The sequence below is a fragment of the Geotrypetes seraphini genome, chromosome 1 (genome assembly GCF_902459505.1).
Source record: "Geotrypetes seraphini chromosome 1, aGeoSer1.1, whole genome shotgun sequence".
NCBI lineage: Eukaryota > Metazoa > Chordata > Amphibia > Gymnophiona > Dermophiidae > Geotrypetes > Geotrypetes seraphini.
The window spans coordinates 150096326-150108662 of record NC_047084.1 but is presented as its reverse complement, the minus strand read 5'-3'; the positions used below and the strand labels follow the sequence as shown (position 1 = coordinate 150108662).

The 12337-nt window shown below is 45.5% G+C and overlaps 1 protein-coding gene across 2 annotated transcripts in view; it reads right to left on the bottom strand.

Annotated features, from left to right (window-relative positions):
* USP38 (ubiquitin specific peptidase 38) overlaps positions 1-12337 on the bottom strand; it is a 167866-nt gene that overhangs the window by 50074 nt on the left and 105455 nt on the right. For both annotated transcript variants that reach the window (XM_033939927.1, XM_033939922.1), the window contains 2 exons: positions 4822-5015; positions 1398-1491 (listed from right to left, as the gene is read on the bottom strand). In XM_033939927.1, coding sequence (XP_033795818.1) covers positions 1398-1491; positions 4822-5015 — 288 coding nt within the window. The remainder of the gene's footprint in view (positions 1-1397; positions 1492-4821; positions 5016-12337) is intronic.

Sequence of the window (12337 nt, the reverse complement as noted above, 5' to 3'; positions counted from 1 at the left end):
CGATGATGAATTTTGTAACCGTGTCATTCTCTACTAACAAACAAGCAGCATAGATATTTGGTGTGCATAGATTAAGGACCAAATTCGGTAACCGGCGCCTAATGTTAGGCTCCTATTTCAGAGGCGCCAACCAGATAGGCGTCTATCTAAACAGATTAACAAGCTCAATTAAGCTTTTTAATCAGCAATAATTGAAACTTAGGAGCCTATCAAGAAAGAGCGATTCTGCAATAAGGCATCTCTAAAAATTTAGGCGGCCTTCAATAAAATAAGCGCTATGCACGTTAGGGGTGGGCGTGACTACGTCTTAGGCGCCTTATTGCAGAATCACTGCTCTTAAGCGTGCTTAAGCATTCAGGCGCCTAACTTTTAGTTGTGCCTAGAGCTGGCCTATTTATTGGGTGCCTCCGAAACAGTTGCCGCTCAGCGCGATTCATTAAACAGCACCCGATTTTACTTGAATTGTGCTGAACAGTGCCTAATTAGGCACCCAACTTTTGGGCGCTTCTTATAGAATTTGCCCTTAAAAGTTCATAGTTTTCTGATGATCTCCCTATTGTACTGTTATTAGGTGCCATCAACTCGTGCTCAAGTCCTAGCGACTTGATGAATTGTGGCTCTAAGAAGAAATCGGTTTTGTGCTAGTTCTATATTCTTTACACATCTCCCTCGTTATTCACGGGGGATAGTGGCAGAGCCGGACCATGAATAGGGAAATACCGCGAATATCCGGCTCTGACCCACCCCTGCCTCCCTCCTGCCTTCCCCTGGCATCCCGGCCTTACCTGGTGGTCTAGCAGGCTTTCGGGGCAGGAGCGATCTTCCTACGCTCCTGCCCCGTGCAGATCGCCAATAGAAAATGGCTTCCGTGAGTTTCCGTAGTCTCTCGAGACTACGGCGGGAGCTCACGGCAGCCATTTCCTAATGGCAATCTACACGGGACAGGAGCGTAGGAAGATTGCTCCTGTCCCGAAAGCCCGCTAGACCACCAGGTAAGGCTGGGATGCCGGGGGGGAAGGCAAAAATATGGGTTTGTTTTTTTCCCCTCCCCCAAAAAAATCACGATTATGTGAAATCGCGAGTGCAGAAACCGCGAATGGGGAGGGGGAAGTGTATTTCTTAGTACCCCTTCTGCTCTACAGACTTGCTCCTAAGCTCCATCAATGGAAGCACTAGGAATAGGGGAAAACGGGACATCTGTTAAAGTTATGTTACTATCTGACGATCTGGGCAAATGGAAATGCAACCAGCATCTTCTTCTACTGCTTTTTCAAGGCAAATGCTGGTTTCATCCATGTTTCCCCAAGGAGTTAAGAGTCTGGGCAGTAGATCACCACAGCCCCGCACTGCCAAGGTAAAAATTACAACCAATGCGTTTTTAAATTAAAGATGCATACCTGAGTGTGGCCCAAAAATGCAAACAGATGCTGCAATTTCTTCATTAGCGAATTGCACCCATTGAGATTTAAAGAGAGTACATGCCTCCTGAAACTGAAATTATGTAATAAACAGTTCATATTTATGTTCCAAATAAAGAGTTTTCAGCTTTATCTAGGCTCAACAGTGCTACTAGAACTCCTTACTATAGCATAAAGCAGTGGTCTCAAACTCGCGGCCCGCCAGATACTATTTTGAGGCCCTCGGTATGTTTATCATAATCACAAAAGTAAAATAAAACAGTTTCTTGATCATATGTCTCTTTAGTTATAAATTACAATATTATTATTAAGACTTAGCCAAAAGGAAAGATTTAGAAACTATAGAGTTTTACCTCATGCAAAATTGTCATTTCTTTAATAAGACATTAATTATTTTTTCTGAGGCCTTCCAAGTACCTACAAATCCAAAATGTGGCCCTGCAAAGGATTTGAGTTGGAGACCGCTGGTATAAAGGGATCAATTTTCAAACACAATCACAGGCGACTTGATACATTATTGCCCTGAAAGTGGTGATATGTTTCAGAATAAAAACACATCAGAATGTCCTTTATTCTGTTATGGCTACCAGCTTACTGCAGTCAAGTAATAAGGACATTAGTCATCTATGTCATAAGATGTTTTGCTTCAACAGTGCCAAAAAAAAAAAAAAAAAATAAAAATCAGATGTATAGCTATTAATATTCATGCACTCTAGTTACTCTTCACTAATTTCAGGCATGCTAAGAACATTCCCAAGCACAGTGAAATGTGCTGCATCTAACAGATGCTTATTTGTCATATCTAAGACCAGTCAGTAAATTAAGTGCAGATCATGAACACTTTAGGAAACAGAGACCCATGGACATTAAAAAAAAAAAGATAAACACAGTTCTGTAAACTTCTGAGCCGGGATGCCTACGATTGGGCTTATTTGTGGAGGACCAAGTTAAAGTGCAGCTAAACACCTATTCCACTTATGGTTTTAGCTGGCTGACTTTTTTGAAAAATGACTGCGCTCTTGTAGTCTATGGAACGCCATATTTTCAAAGACTTGATTGAGGTTTATGTAGGTAGAAACATAAGGCTGAATGGGCTTAGAGCCGGATGCACTAAAAATGGTCGTGGGCTGATTTTTTGACCAATTCCAAAATGGAAATCTATATTCAGATGGTTTCCCAAATGAATTTTGCAGAAATCTGCCGTAATCTCTCCCACCAGTCCCTGGAAAAGCGACTTTCACACATGCACAGAGCTGGCAGGAGAAGCACCAACAGCTGAGAGGCAGGGGAAGCCCTGGAACAGCTGATTGGAGAGGGAAGACATTGGAGATATTGTGCATGTTACCCATTTTTAAAAAGTTGTGCGCCCCCCCCACCTCAACAACAGCTTCAGAGAGGCAGGAGGGATGCCCACTTCTTCCTGCCACTGGGTGGACATCTCGTGGAACCAACACACCCTGATGCTGCAACCCTCCCTCCCATGCCAGGACCCCCTTCCCCTTCTCTATCTCTGACCCCCATACTTTCAGCAGGAAGGATGCCCACTCCCTCAGCAGCCTTGGCAACACCACCTTTTAGTGCATCCGGGCCCCCCCACCCCGACACAAAGGCTCCCTCTTCTAATCACTCCCACCATCCCATCCCATCAAAGCCCCAAAAGAAGGCCCTGGTGATCTGGGGGAATCAGGTCAGACCCCCCCAACCCAAGGACACCACCTAATCCCCCAATGCAGCGGGAATGGGAAGGCCTGCCATTTTGCAGAAGCGGGGCCTGCTAACAAGAGGAAATGTTCAGCCCTCTTTCTGGACTTCAACGATGATGCCTACGAAAAGGTTCGGGGGGGAAAGGGTCCTTGAGCTGGGAGGGTCTGACCTGACTCCCCAGGGCCTACTTTTGGAGACTTTGGTGGGATGGGTCAGAAGAGGAAGCCTTCATGTCGGGGGGGGGGGGGGTAGTTTGTAGGGGGGCCATATGCACTGAAACATGGTATTGCCGAGGCAGGAGGGAGTGAGCATCCCTCTGGCCGAAAGTACGGGGGTCGGAGGTGGGGAAAGAGAGAGGGGTCCTTGCATGGGGGAGTGGCAGCAACAGGGGTGGGGAGGTCAGTTCTGCGGGGGTCACCTGGAGGCAGGAGGGAGTGGACATACCTCCTGCCTCTTTTTTTGTTTGGGGGTATTGTCAGGGGAGGAGTCATGGGGGGGGGTGGCATAGCACCAATTCGGCACAACTTTTGTTTTTGGATGGGAACAGATATTGTGCGTAACACACACATACATACACACACGAGATCTGTGTCCATCATAAAAAGAAAAAAAATAGGGCAACCCCATTGGTAATTTTGGGCCCTTAGCAGCCATTGCTAGGTGCCTTAGCAATGTCAGGGCATCAATCGGCGGGCTCATTTTAATACTACTAAGGTCATTTGCATGGCAGAGGAAGAATGAACGAACACTTGGGTAAAGCACGCAGTGGGCCATTTTGTATATGGGGTCGGCAAATTAGATCATCACAAAACCAGTCAAACTAGTTTAGCGATGATCGTTAGATGGTTGGAGAGTTTTGTGCATCTTGCCCTCAGTCCTTCAGTTTCCTAAAAGTATGTATATACTTCACTTTGAGCTGCAGGGAGGGAAGGATGTGATATGATTGGGAGAGAAAATGCCATGCAAACATTATTAGCAATATATCTGAATAACAAATGCATATACTTTATACCCTCTTTAAAAGATTGCAGTTTATCTGTGTAAGTTTTAGCTGTATAACCACCTAATTTTCAAACTTGGATGAGGTCACTACTTTTGAGTTTGAATATCAGGCACTTTGAGCTGAAAAATGCATGTTTACTTGAATGCCCTTTTCAAAGGTCATCCTCTCATGTCGGTGGAAAGAAGTTCCAGAAATGAGGGGATGAGGATATGAGACCAAAACTTAAGGAACCGATTCCTCAGCAAATGGAGGGGGGATGCACAGAACTGCTTTCCAGTCAAGTGGAAGAAGCAAATCCATGATGAGAACTCAAAACAACATGGGAAATGCACAGAGGATCTTGCCTGGAGAGGAATTGTGGGTAAACCAGGAGATCAATTAACGCTTTGCAGTAGATGGAGGTAAGGGAATAAAAAAATATTAGCAGACAAGATCCTATTTGTTCCTCGATAATGGCAAGTGGTACTCAAAAGCACCCTGCCCCACCCTCTCCCCAGGGTGCCAGCATCACATTTTCCAGATATTCTTAAAACAGCATAACTGTCTACAGCACAAGGCCTTAAAGATTCTGCTCAGTCCCCATTTACCTCCAGCATTTTTGCACTTAACCTAGCAAGTTGGCCAATGCTTGCAAGTTTGGTAAGACTAAAAATGATCCAGCTGCACGATACAAAAGGGTTACAATTTTAAACTTACTCTGTGGCCATAAAAAGTGCCTGTAGGACACTGTTCATATAGCATGTATTTCCCAGGTTTATGAGACCCGTTTTCCCGGTTTCAGATTTTCCAGAAAGTCTAGATAAACAAGATGCCAGTGAATTGGACTGAGACGTCCAGGCACTTTGACTGAGAACCAGCTTAATCTTCTCTTCATTGGGTTTAGGTAGTTCCTGTAAAGGGGAAGTGGGGGGGGGGGATATAGAAGAAAGCAACATTAAACAAAGACATATTGTTAAGGAACATCTTACTAGTTTAGAGCTGCTTAATTAAAAACATTTTTTTCACATTCTTCAGTGCCCTGACATTCTGCAGTTTCTCCTCTGTGCCTGAAGGATACAGAATGCAGTTGGCTTTGAAATCAATGCCAATAACATTCCTTGGCTGTCCATCAATGGACTACGCTACAGTTACTTCAATGAAATTCTCTTCCCAGCCAATTCGCCACAGATTCTGTCAGCTCCGATACAGGACCCGAGATACCTGAAGTCTTCCACAGTGATCAGCTTTAAATACTTAACTGAATACCCTCAAACAAATTCTGCATCTTTTCTGATCTAATCTAGCACAAATGTTCTCCACAGACAGCAGGCGTAATCAGGCGCTCAAGTGAGTGATGTCATCACATGGCAGCAGGCTGATCAGCTGTCTCAGAGCACAGTGTTTTCTTCAGTTCCACAGCTCCAGGAATAATGCAACTTTCAACAAGGTAAGAGAAAACTTACTGTATATACTCGAAAATAGGACAAGATTTTGAGGCCAAAAAAATGGCCCAAAAATGGGGGTCATCAACCCGACCCCCTCCCGGACGATATGGCAGGCCGGGACAGGAGGGACACCTCCTGTCTCCCATCCCGGCCGACTAACTTTTTTTTTTTTTTTTTTAAACACCCCGCGCTTACTTTTTGCGCCATTTTTAATCCCTGGTGGTCCAGCGGTATACAGGGCAGGAGCGATCTTTCCACGTCCTGCCCCATGCTGAGCCTCTCCGTCCCATTTCGTGACCAGCAGCGCACCTGATAGGGCCGAGTTTTTTGTGCTTCCTGCTTGGCCCCGCGCTGCTCACTGAATGGCTGCCGCCAGTTCTTGTGGGATGAGAACTGGCGGCAGCCATTCCAAGAGCAGCGCGGGGCAGAGCAGGAAGCACGAAAAGCTTGGCCCTGTTGGGTGCACTGCTGGGCTCGAAATGGGAACCAGGGACAGAGAGGCTCAGCACGAGGCAGGGTGCAGAAAGATCGCTCCTTCCCCGTACACTGCTGGACCACCAGGGATTAACAAAAGGTAAGCGCGGGCAGAGGGGATATTTAAAAAAAAAGTTAGTTGGCCGGGATGGGAGACAGGAGGCATCCCTCCTGTCCCGGCCTACCATTAGACCACCAGAGGGGGTACAGAGTAGGAACGTGAGACAGGGTACAAAGCCTGGCAAGGAGTTAAGGAGGCTGGGTACAAAGCCTGGTAGGACAGGGAGGGAAGAGGGCTGGGTACAGAGCCTGGCAGGGAGTAGGGGGGCTGGATGAACAGCCTGGTAAGGAAGGGAAGAGGGCTGGGTGCAGAGCCTGGCAGGGAAGGGGGCTGGGTAAAGAGCCTGGCAGGGGATGGTGTGAGGGAGGGGACACTGGGTGCAGATCCGGGCAGGGCAGGGCACTTGAATATTAAGACCCTGTCTTATATTCGAGTCAACCATTTTTCCTCCTATTCGGATCAACTTAAGTTCGAGTATATACGGTAATCCTGTAAACCTACCTCGATTTCAGAAAACTTCTCAAAACTCATTTATTCCACGGACAGAATCCCTAATCCCCCTTCTTTCTCTTCTCTCCCCTCCCACCAACGATCTGAACTCTCAATTTACTCCTTCTTATCGCTCTCTTACAACCGAACTCCAATGACTTGTATAACCCCTTCATGCATACCTCAACGACCTCGTTGTTTGTAAATCTTAACAATTGTAATTCTTTTAAATTTTATTTAATTGATGTTAACCACCTAGAACTGCCTGGGTATGGCGGTATACAAAAATAAAGTTATTATTATTTATAGAGAACATATGTTACAAAAAGCAATCTTTCTTTTTACTCATGCTAGGTGTGGAATATGTCTGAGGGTGTTCAATATTGCTTTCTCCACCAATGCATAAGATATAATCAGGCACAAAAGTGGATGATACCCAAACTCAGATATGGCAACTGGGGCAACCTGATCAGATAATGTGAAAATTGCCTAGATTGCAAAGACAGATTGGTGAGTACTGCTTGACTAAAATGCACCATCTCTGCGGAGTGATTCCAGCTGCAGTGTGAAATGAATGGATGACATGTGGACCAAACATCTGCTTTGCAGATGCTTGCCAGCAAAGCAGATTTTAAGAACGCTATAGTAGCCATAGTGGTTAGGGAAGGCTGGGGAAACTAAGTGAGCAGCAGAGGAAATTTCGAGAGAACACCAATTCACCGAGTGTCTTCTCCGATAATGAAACCCCACCAGAGATGGAATATTGGAAAATCTTGCATACAAGGAGGTGCGACTCTCTCTTTCTTGAATTCAAGTAACTTATTATAAACTCTAAAGAAAAGGAACAAAGAAAGAAGTAAAACTGGTAAAAAGACACAATGAGCTTGGAAATGAACCAAAAATAAGAACATAAGAATAGCTTTACTGGGTCAGACCAATGGTCCATCATGCCCAGTAGTCCATTCTCATGGTGGCCAATCCAGGTCACTAGTACCTGGCCAAAACCCAAAGAGTAGCAATATTCCAGCATCTCAAAGAAGAACAAGATTCCGGAACCCCAATGAGAGCAATATTCCAGAGCTGAGATTGTGATGTCATAATGCCTCATTCCACAGTGCCTCAGAGCCAGCCTCATCAGTGATGTTACAATGGCTTCATTGTCCTATACCCAAAGAGTAGCAACATTCCATGCTCCTGGGAGGACGGGATAGAAATCGAAATAAATAAATAAATAAATTCCATGCTACCAATCCAGGGCAAGCAGAGGCTTCCCCCATGTCTTTCTCAATAACAGACTTTGGACGTTTCCTCCAAGAAATTGTCCAAATCCTTCTTAAAACCAGCTACGCTATCCGCTATTTCTACAATTTCTGGCAATGCGTTCCAGAGGTTAACTATTCTCTAAGTGAAAACATATTTCCTCCTATTGGTTTTAAAAGTATTTCCTTGTAACTTCATCAAGTGCCCCCTAGTCTTTGTAATTTTTGACAGTGAAAAATTGATCCATTTGTACCCGTTCTGCTCCGCTCAGGATTTTGTAGACTTCAATCATATCTCCCCTCAGCCCTCTCTTTTCCAAGCTGAAGATCCCTAGCATTGATTCCAGCCTAATGAAAGTTACCCACTAAAATTTAGAAAAGGCGGTTTCTCCAACTATAACACAGAAACGCCAACAATGTTAAACAAGGAGACCAAGAAATGACTCCTTCCCAACTGACCATCTTTCCCTCATGATCAAAGCTACACAACATCCACATTATCCACTCCTGATATCAAAATACCACTAGGAGAGCTAGCCCTTTCACCCTAGGTAACATACTAAACTGACTACAATGAAGTGGGTAGTATTATCTTGCATATGGCTGGTGGCTACCATGAAGTTTTTAGGTTTGCAACTACACATCAATATCAAAAACAGAATTCCAGTTTTATCTGATTTCAGAAAGCTATGGCCAACCTTATAGGAAAATACATCACATAGACAACTGAAAAACTGTGCAGACCGGATGCCATGCATAATAGAAACAACTACCCCAAACAGTAGAACACAAAGGAACAGAAACCACACAAACAACTCCAGGAGAAACTTAAAAACAATCACATATGATAGACCTGTATCCCGCCCAACAATCCTACCTATATACCATGCTGCTATGTAAATGCAAGATCCATATGGAATAAAACTACCCCAACCAGTAATTTAATAGTGGAATATGAACTAGGAATAATGTTCACCACAGACACATGATTAAAAAATAAATCTGATCCGGCAACATTAGAGATCTACCCAGTTGGATATAAAATGATACAGATCAGCACATGAAGGTAAAAGGGACGGAGAGTAGCAATGGTATATAAAAGTTTTCTAGAAATAGAAAAAGCCAACTCTCTATGTGAACAAGAAATAGAACCATTATTCTGTCAATTTAGAAGTGACCCTGTAAAACAACCTTTAGGCCTTGTACTCTGTTACAGACCTCCTTGTCCACTGTCAAAATGTGAACCAAAGTCCCAAGAATTTATATCTAACTAGTGTTTAAGCCCGTTACATTAACGGGTGCTAGAATATATGGCTGGCTGTCTTTCTTTATTTATGTCTCTCTCCTTGCTCCTGTCTCTTTCTTCCTTTCTTTCTGTCTCTCTCCCTCCTGCAATTTTTCTCTCTCTCTCCCTGGCACCCTTTGTCTGTCTGTCTTTCTTTCTGTCTCTCTCTGGTCCCCTGTCTGTCTTTCTTTCTATCTGTCTCTCTCCCTAGCCTCCTTTGTCTGTCTGTATTTCTTTCTGTCTCTCTCCCCCCCCTTTCCTTTGCAGAAGCAGCAGTGATATTTCCCTTCCCCTCCAGATCCCTGTGAAGTAGTAGCAGCATTTTTCCCCACCCACCCCCCATTCCCTTCTCTCCCCCCCCACCACCACCACTTTCCTTTACAGAAGCAGCAGTGATATTTCCCTTCCCCTCCAGATCCCTGCTGAAGCAGTAGAATCATTTCCCCCACCTCCCATTCCCTTCTCTTACCGTGAGCTGCCCTGCTCCGTTCGGCCCCTCCCCCTTCCCTTCCCGCGTGCTGGCCTGCTGCAGGCTGAAGGTTTTTTTTTTCGGCGGCTCTTCTCACGATCCCCATGGTGGCTGATCCTCCTGTTCAAAGCGGCCTGCTGAGGTTCGCGGCCGGCTGTAACGAACCTCGCAGGCCGCTCTCCAACTCAGTAGCATGTTCCCTCTGACGCGATCGCGTCAGAGGGAACGTGCTACCATGTGGAGAGCGACCTGTGAGGTTCGTTACAGCCGGCCGCGAACCTCAGCAGGCCGCTTTGAACAGGAGCGGTAGCGATTGTTGCGAGAAGGGGGGGAGTCGGCGACGTGCTGTGAACAGGAGCGCCAGCGGCGGCAGGACCATGAGCACTCCTCCCGCCATCCGCTGCCAGCCGCGGGTTTAAAGTTAGCCGGTCAGGTATTCAGAGCGGCAGGGGGAGGCAACCGGGTAAAGCGCCGTGCCGAGTAGAGGAAGCAAACGCCGTGGCAGGAGAGCAGGGAGTGAGTTTTTCCTTTGCGTTTGTTGGGGGGGGGGTTTGAACAGAAAGTAGAGCAGAGGCGTGAGTGAGCTGTTCAGCTTCCCCTATCTGGGCAAACCGCTCTGGCGAAAATGGAGTGAAGTGCCGCGTGGGGCCGTAGAAAGAGCGGGGCATGCTGCAGTCTTGGCGGCCACGGACATACGGCAGGAAGGAAGCATTGATTGAGTTTTTCCCTATGTGGAGAAACCGCCGTGGCAGGAGAGCAGGGAGTGAGTGAGTTTTTCCTATGCGGTTGTTTGGGGGGGGGGGGGTTGTGAACAGGAAGTCGAGCAGAGGCGGGAGTGAGCTGTTCAGCTTCCCCTATCTTGGCAAACCGCTCTGGCGAAAATGTAGTGAAGTGTCGCGTGGGGCCGTAGAAAGAGCGGGGCATGCTGCAGTCTTGGCGGCCACGGACATACGGATCACGGAAGCACGCTGATAAGACTGCGCATGCGCCGCCTACGGTTTTATTATATAGATGCGGCGTTAACATGCTCCTTGTTGAGACTGCTTGGTGATTTCAACCTATCATTAGAAAATACTGTAATCTAAATGAGGATATTAAGGAACTGAATCAATACCTCAACCATCTCTAATTTCTATATAACACAATTGGTCCTACTCACAAAAAAACCCCACTCGCTAGACATGGTCACCGCAAATGATCCAAAACTGCTGTCCTTTATTGAATATTCATCACTAATATGGTCAGACCACTATACAGTATACGAAGATTTACCTTAAACAGCAAGACAACAAAAACAAATCCATTAAATCTAGAGGGAAAAATTGATGCCCAAATGCTCTGGGAAAAGTTGGTCCCTCTTTACAAATGACAGACCCAAACCTGGATCAAAATCATAAAAAATGAACGGAATCCATAGAAATCACATTAAAATTAATAGGTCCATTAATTAAGAGAATGACATGGGGAAAAAAATTTGTCCCCGTCACCGCCCCTTCCCCACAACCACTGTCCCCACTCCGCCCCGCGACCACTGTCCCCACCCCGTCCATGCGACTACTATCCACGCAGCATCCATACAAGCCTCAGTACTGCAATATTTAGCTTATTCCTTCCTTATAAATCAAAGTTCTGGCTGCTCAACTAGAGAATGAGATGTTCAACTTGCAGGGCTTTGTTTATAAATTTTTATCAACACAACTAATATACTACTTTATCCTAAAGCAAAAAAAAAAAAAGAGAAAATAAATATAATTTTTTTTTCTACCTTTGTTGTCTGGTTTCTGCTTTCCTCATCTTCTCATTCAATTCCTTCCATCCACTGTCTATCTTCTCTCTGCGTCTTCCATTTGCTCCATTACTGTGCCTCTCCCTTCACACCCCCCCAATTGGTCTGGAACCCATCTTCTTTCCTACGCTTCCCCATAGTTTGGCATCTCTGTCTTCTTCCCTTCCAACGTCTTATCCCCACTCTCTTACCCATTTTCCCTTCAGCGTCTTCTCCATACTCTCTCTACCCCATTTCCCTTCAGCGTCTTCTCCACACTCTTCCACATTTCCCTTCAGCGTCTTCTCCCCTGTTTCCCTTCAGCGTCTTCTCCCCACTATCTGTTCCCCATTTCCTTTCAGCATCTGTTCCTCTTCACCCCTCTTCAGCGTCTGTTCCTTTCCACCACCACCCTTCCCTCTCGCCACCTCACCGCCCTTTGGCACCCCTTGCGCAGTCCAAGTATCTCCCTCCCTCCCCCTTACCTTCGCGGCACGTTTTAAGTTTAGAGTAACTTGTTCAAGCTACCGGAGCCTGCATGCAGTCAAGTGCGTCTGTGGGCAGAAGCTTCTCCTCTGATGAAACTGGAAGGTTGGATGGTCAATATTATCTAAGAATTTATGGAATAAAGTATCCAAAGGAATAATTTCTGAATGGGTCTGGCTGATGTTTTTTCTGCTCTAGTTTCCCTCAGAGTCGAGGCCATTGTGATTTGACTTTCAGCAGTGAATTGTCTATGCACACCAGTGATTAACCGTCCCAGACAACTATGAGGTTAGCTCTATGCTAGGCTCTGTTGGATGACATCACCCAACTGTGAGAACTGAAGGACTGTTTGTCCTTAGAGAAAATATAAAATAAAACAAATAAATATACTGGATATGTGCAGGTTAAGAACTATGCGGGTAGTAGAACCAGTTTTGTGTGTCTTGCAAAAAATATACTCTTATTTGGTTTAAAAAAAAAAAAAAAAGCAAGCGGAATGA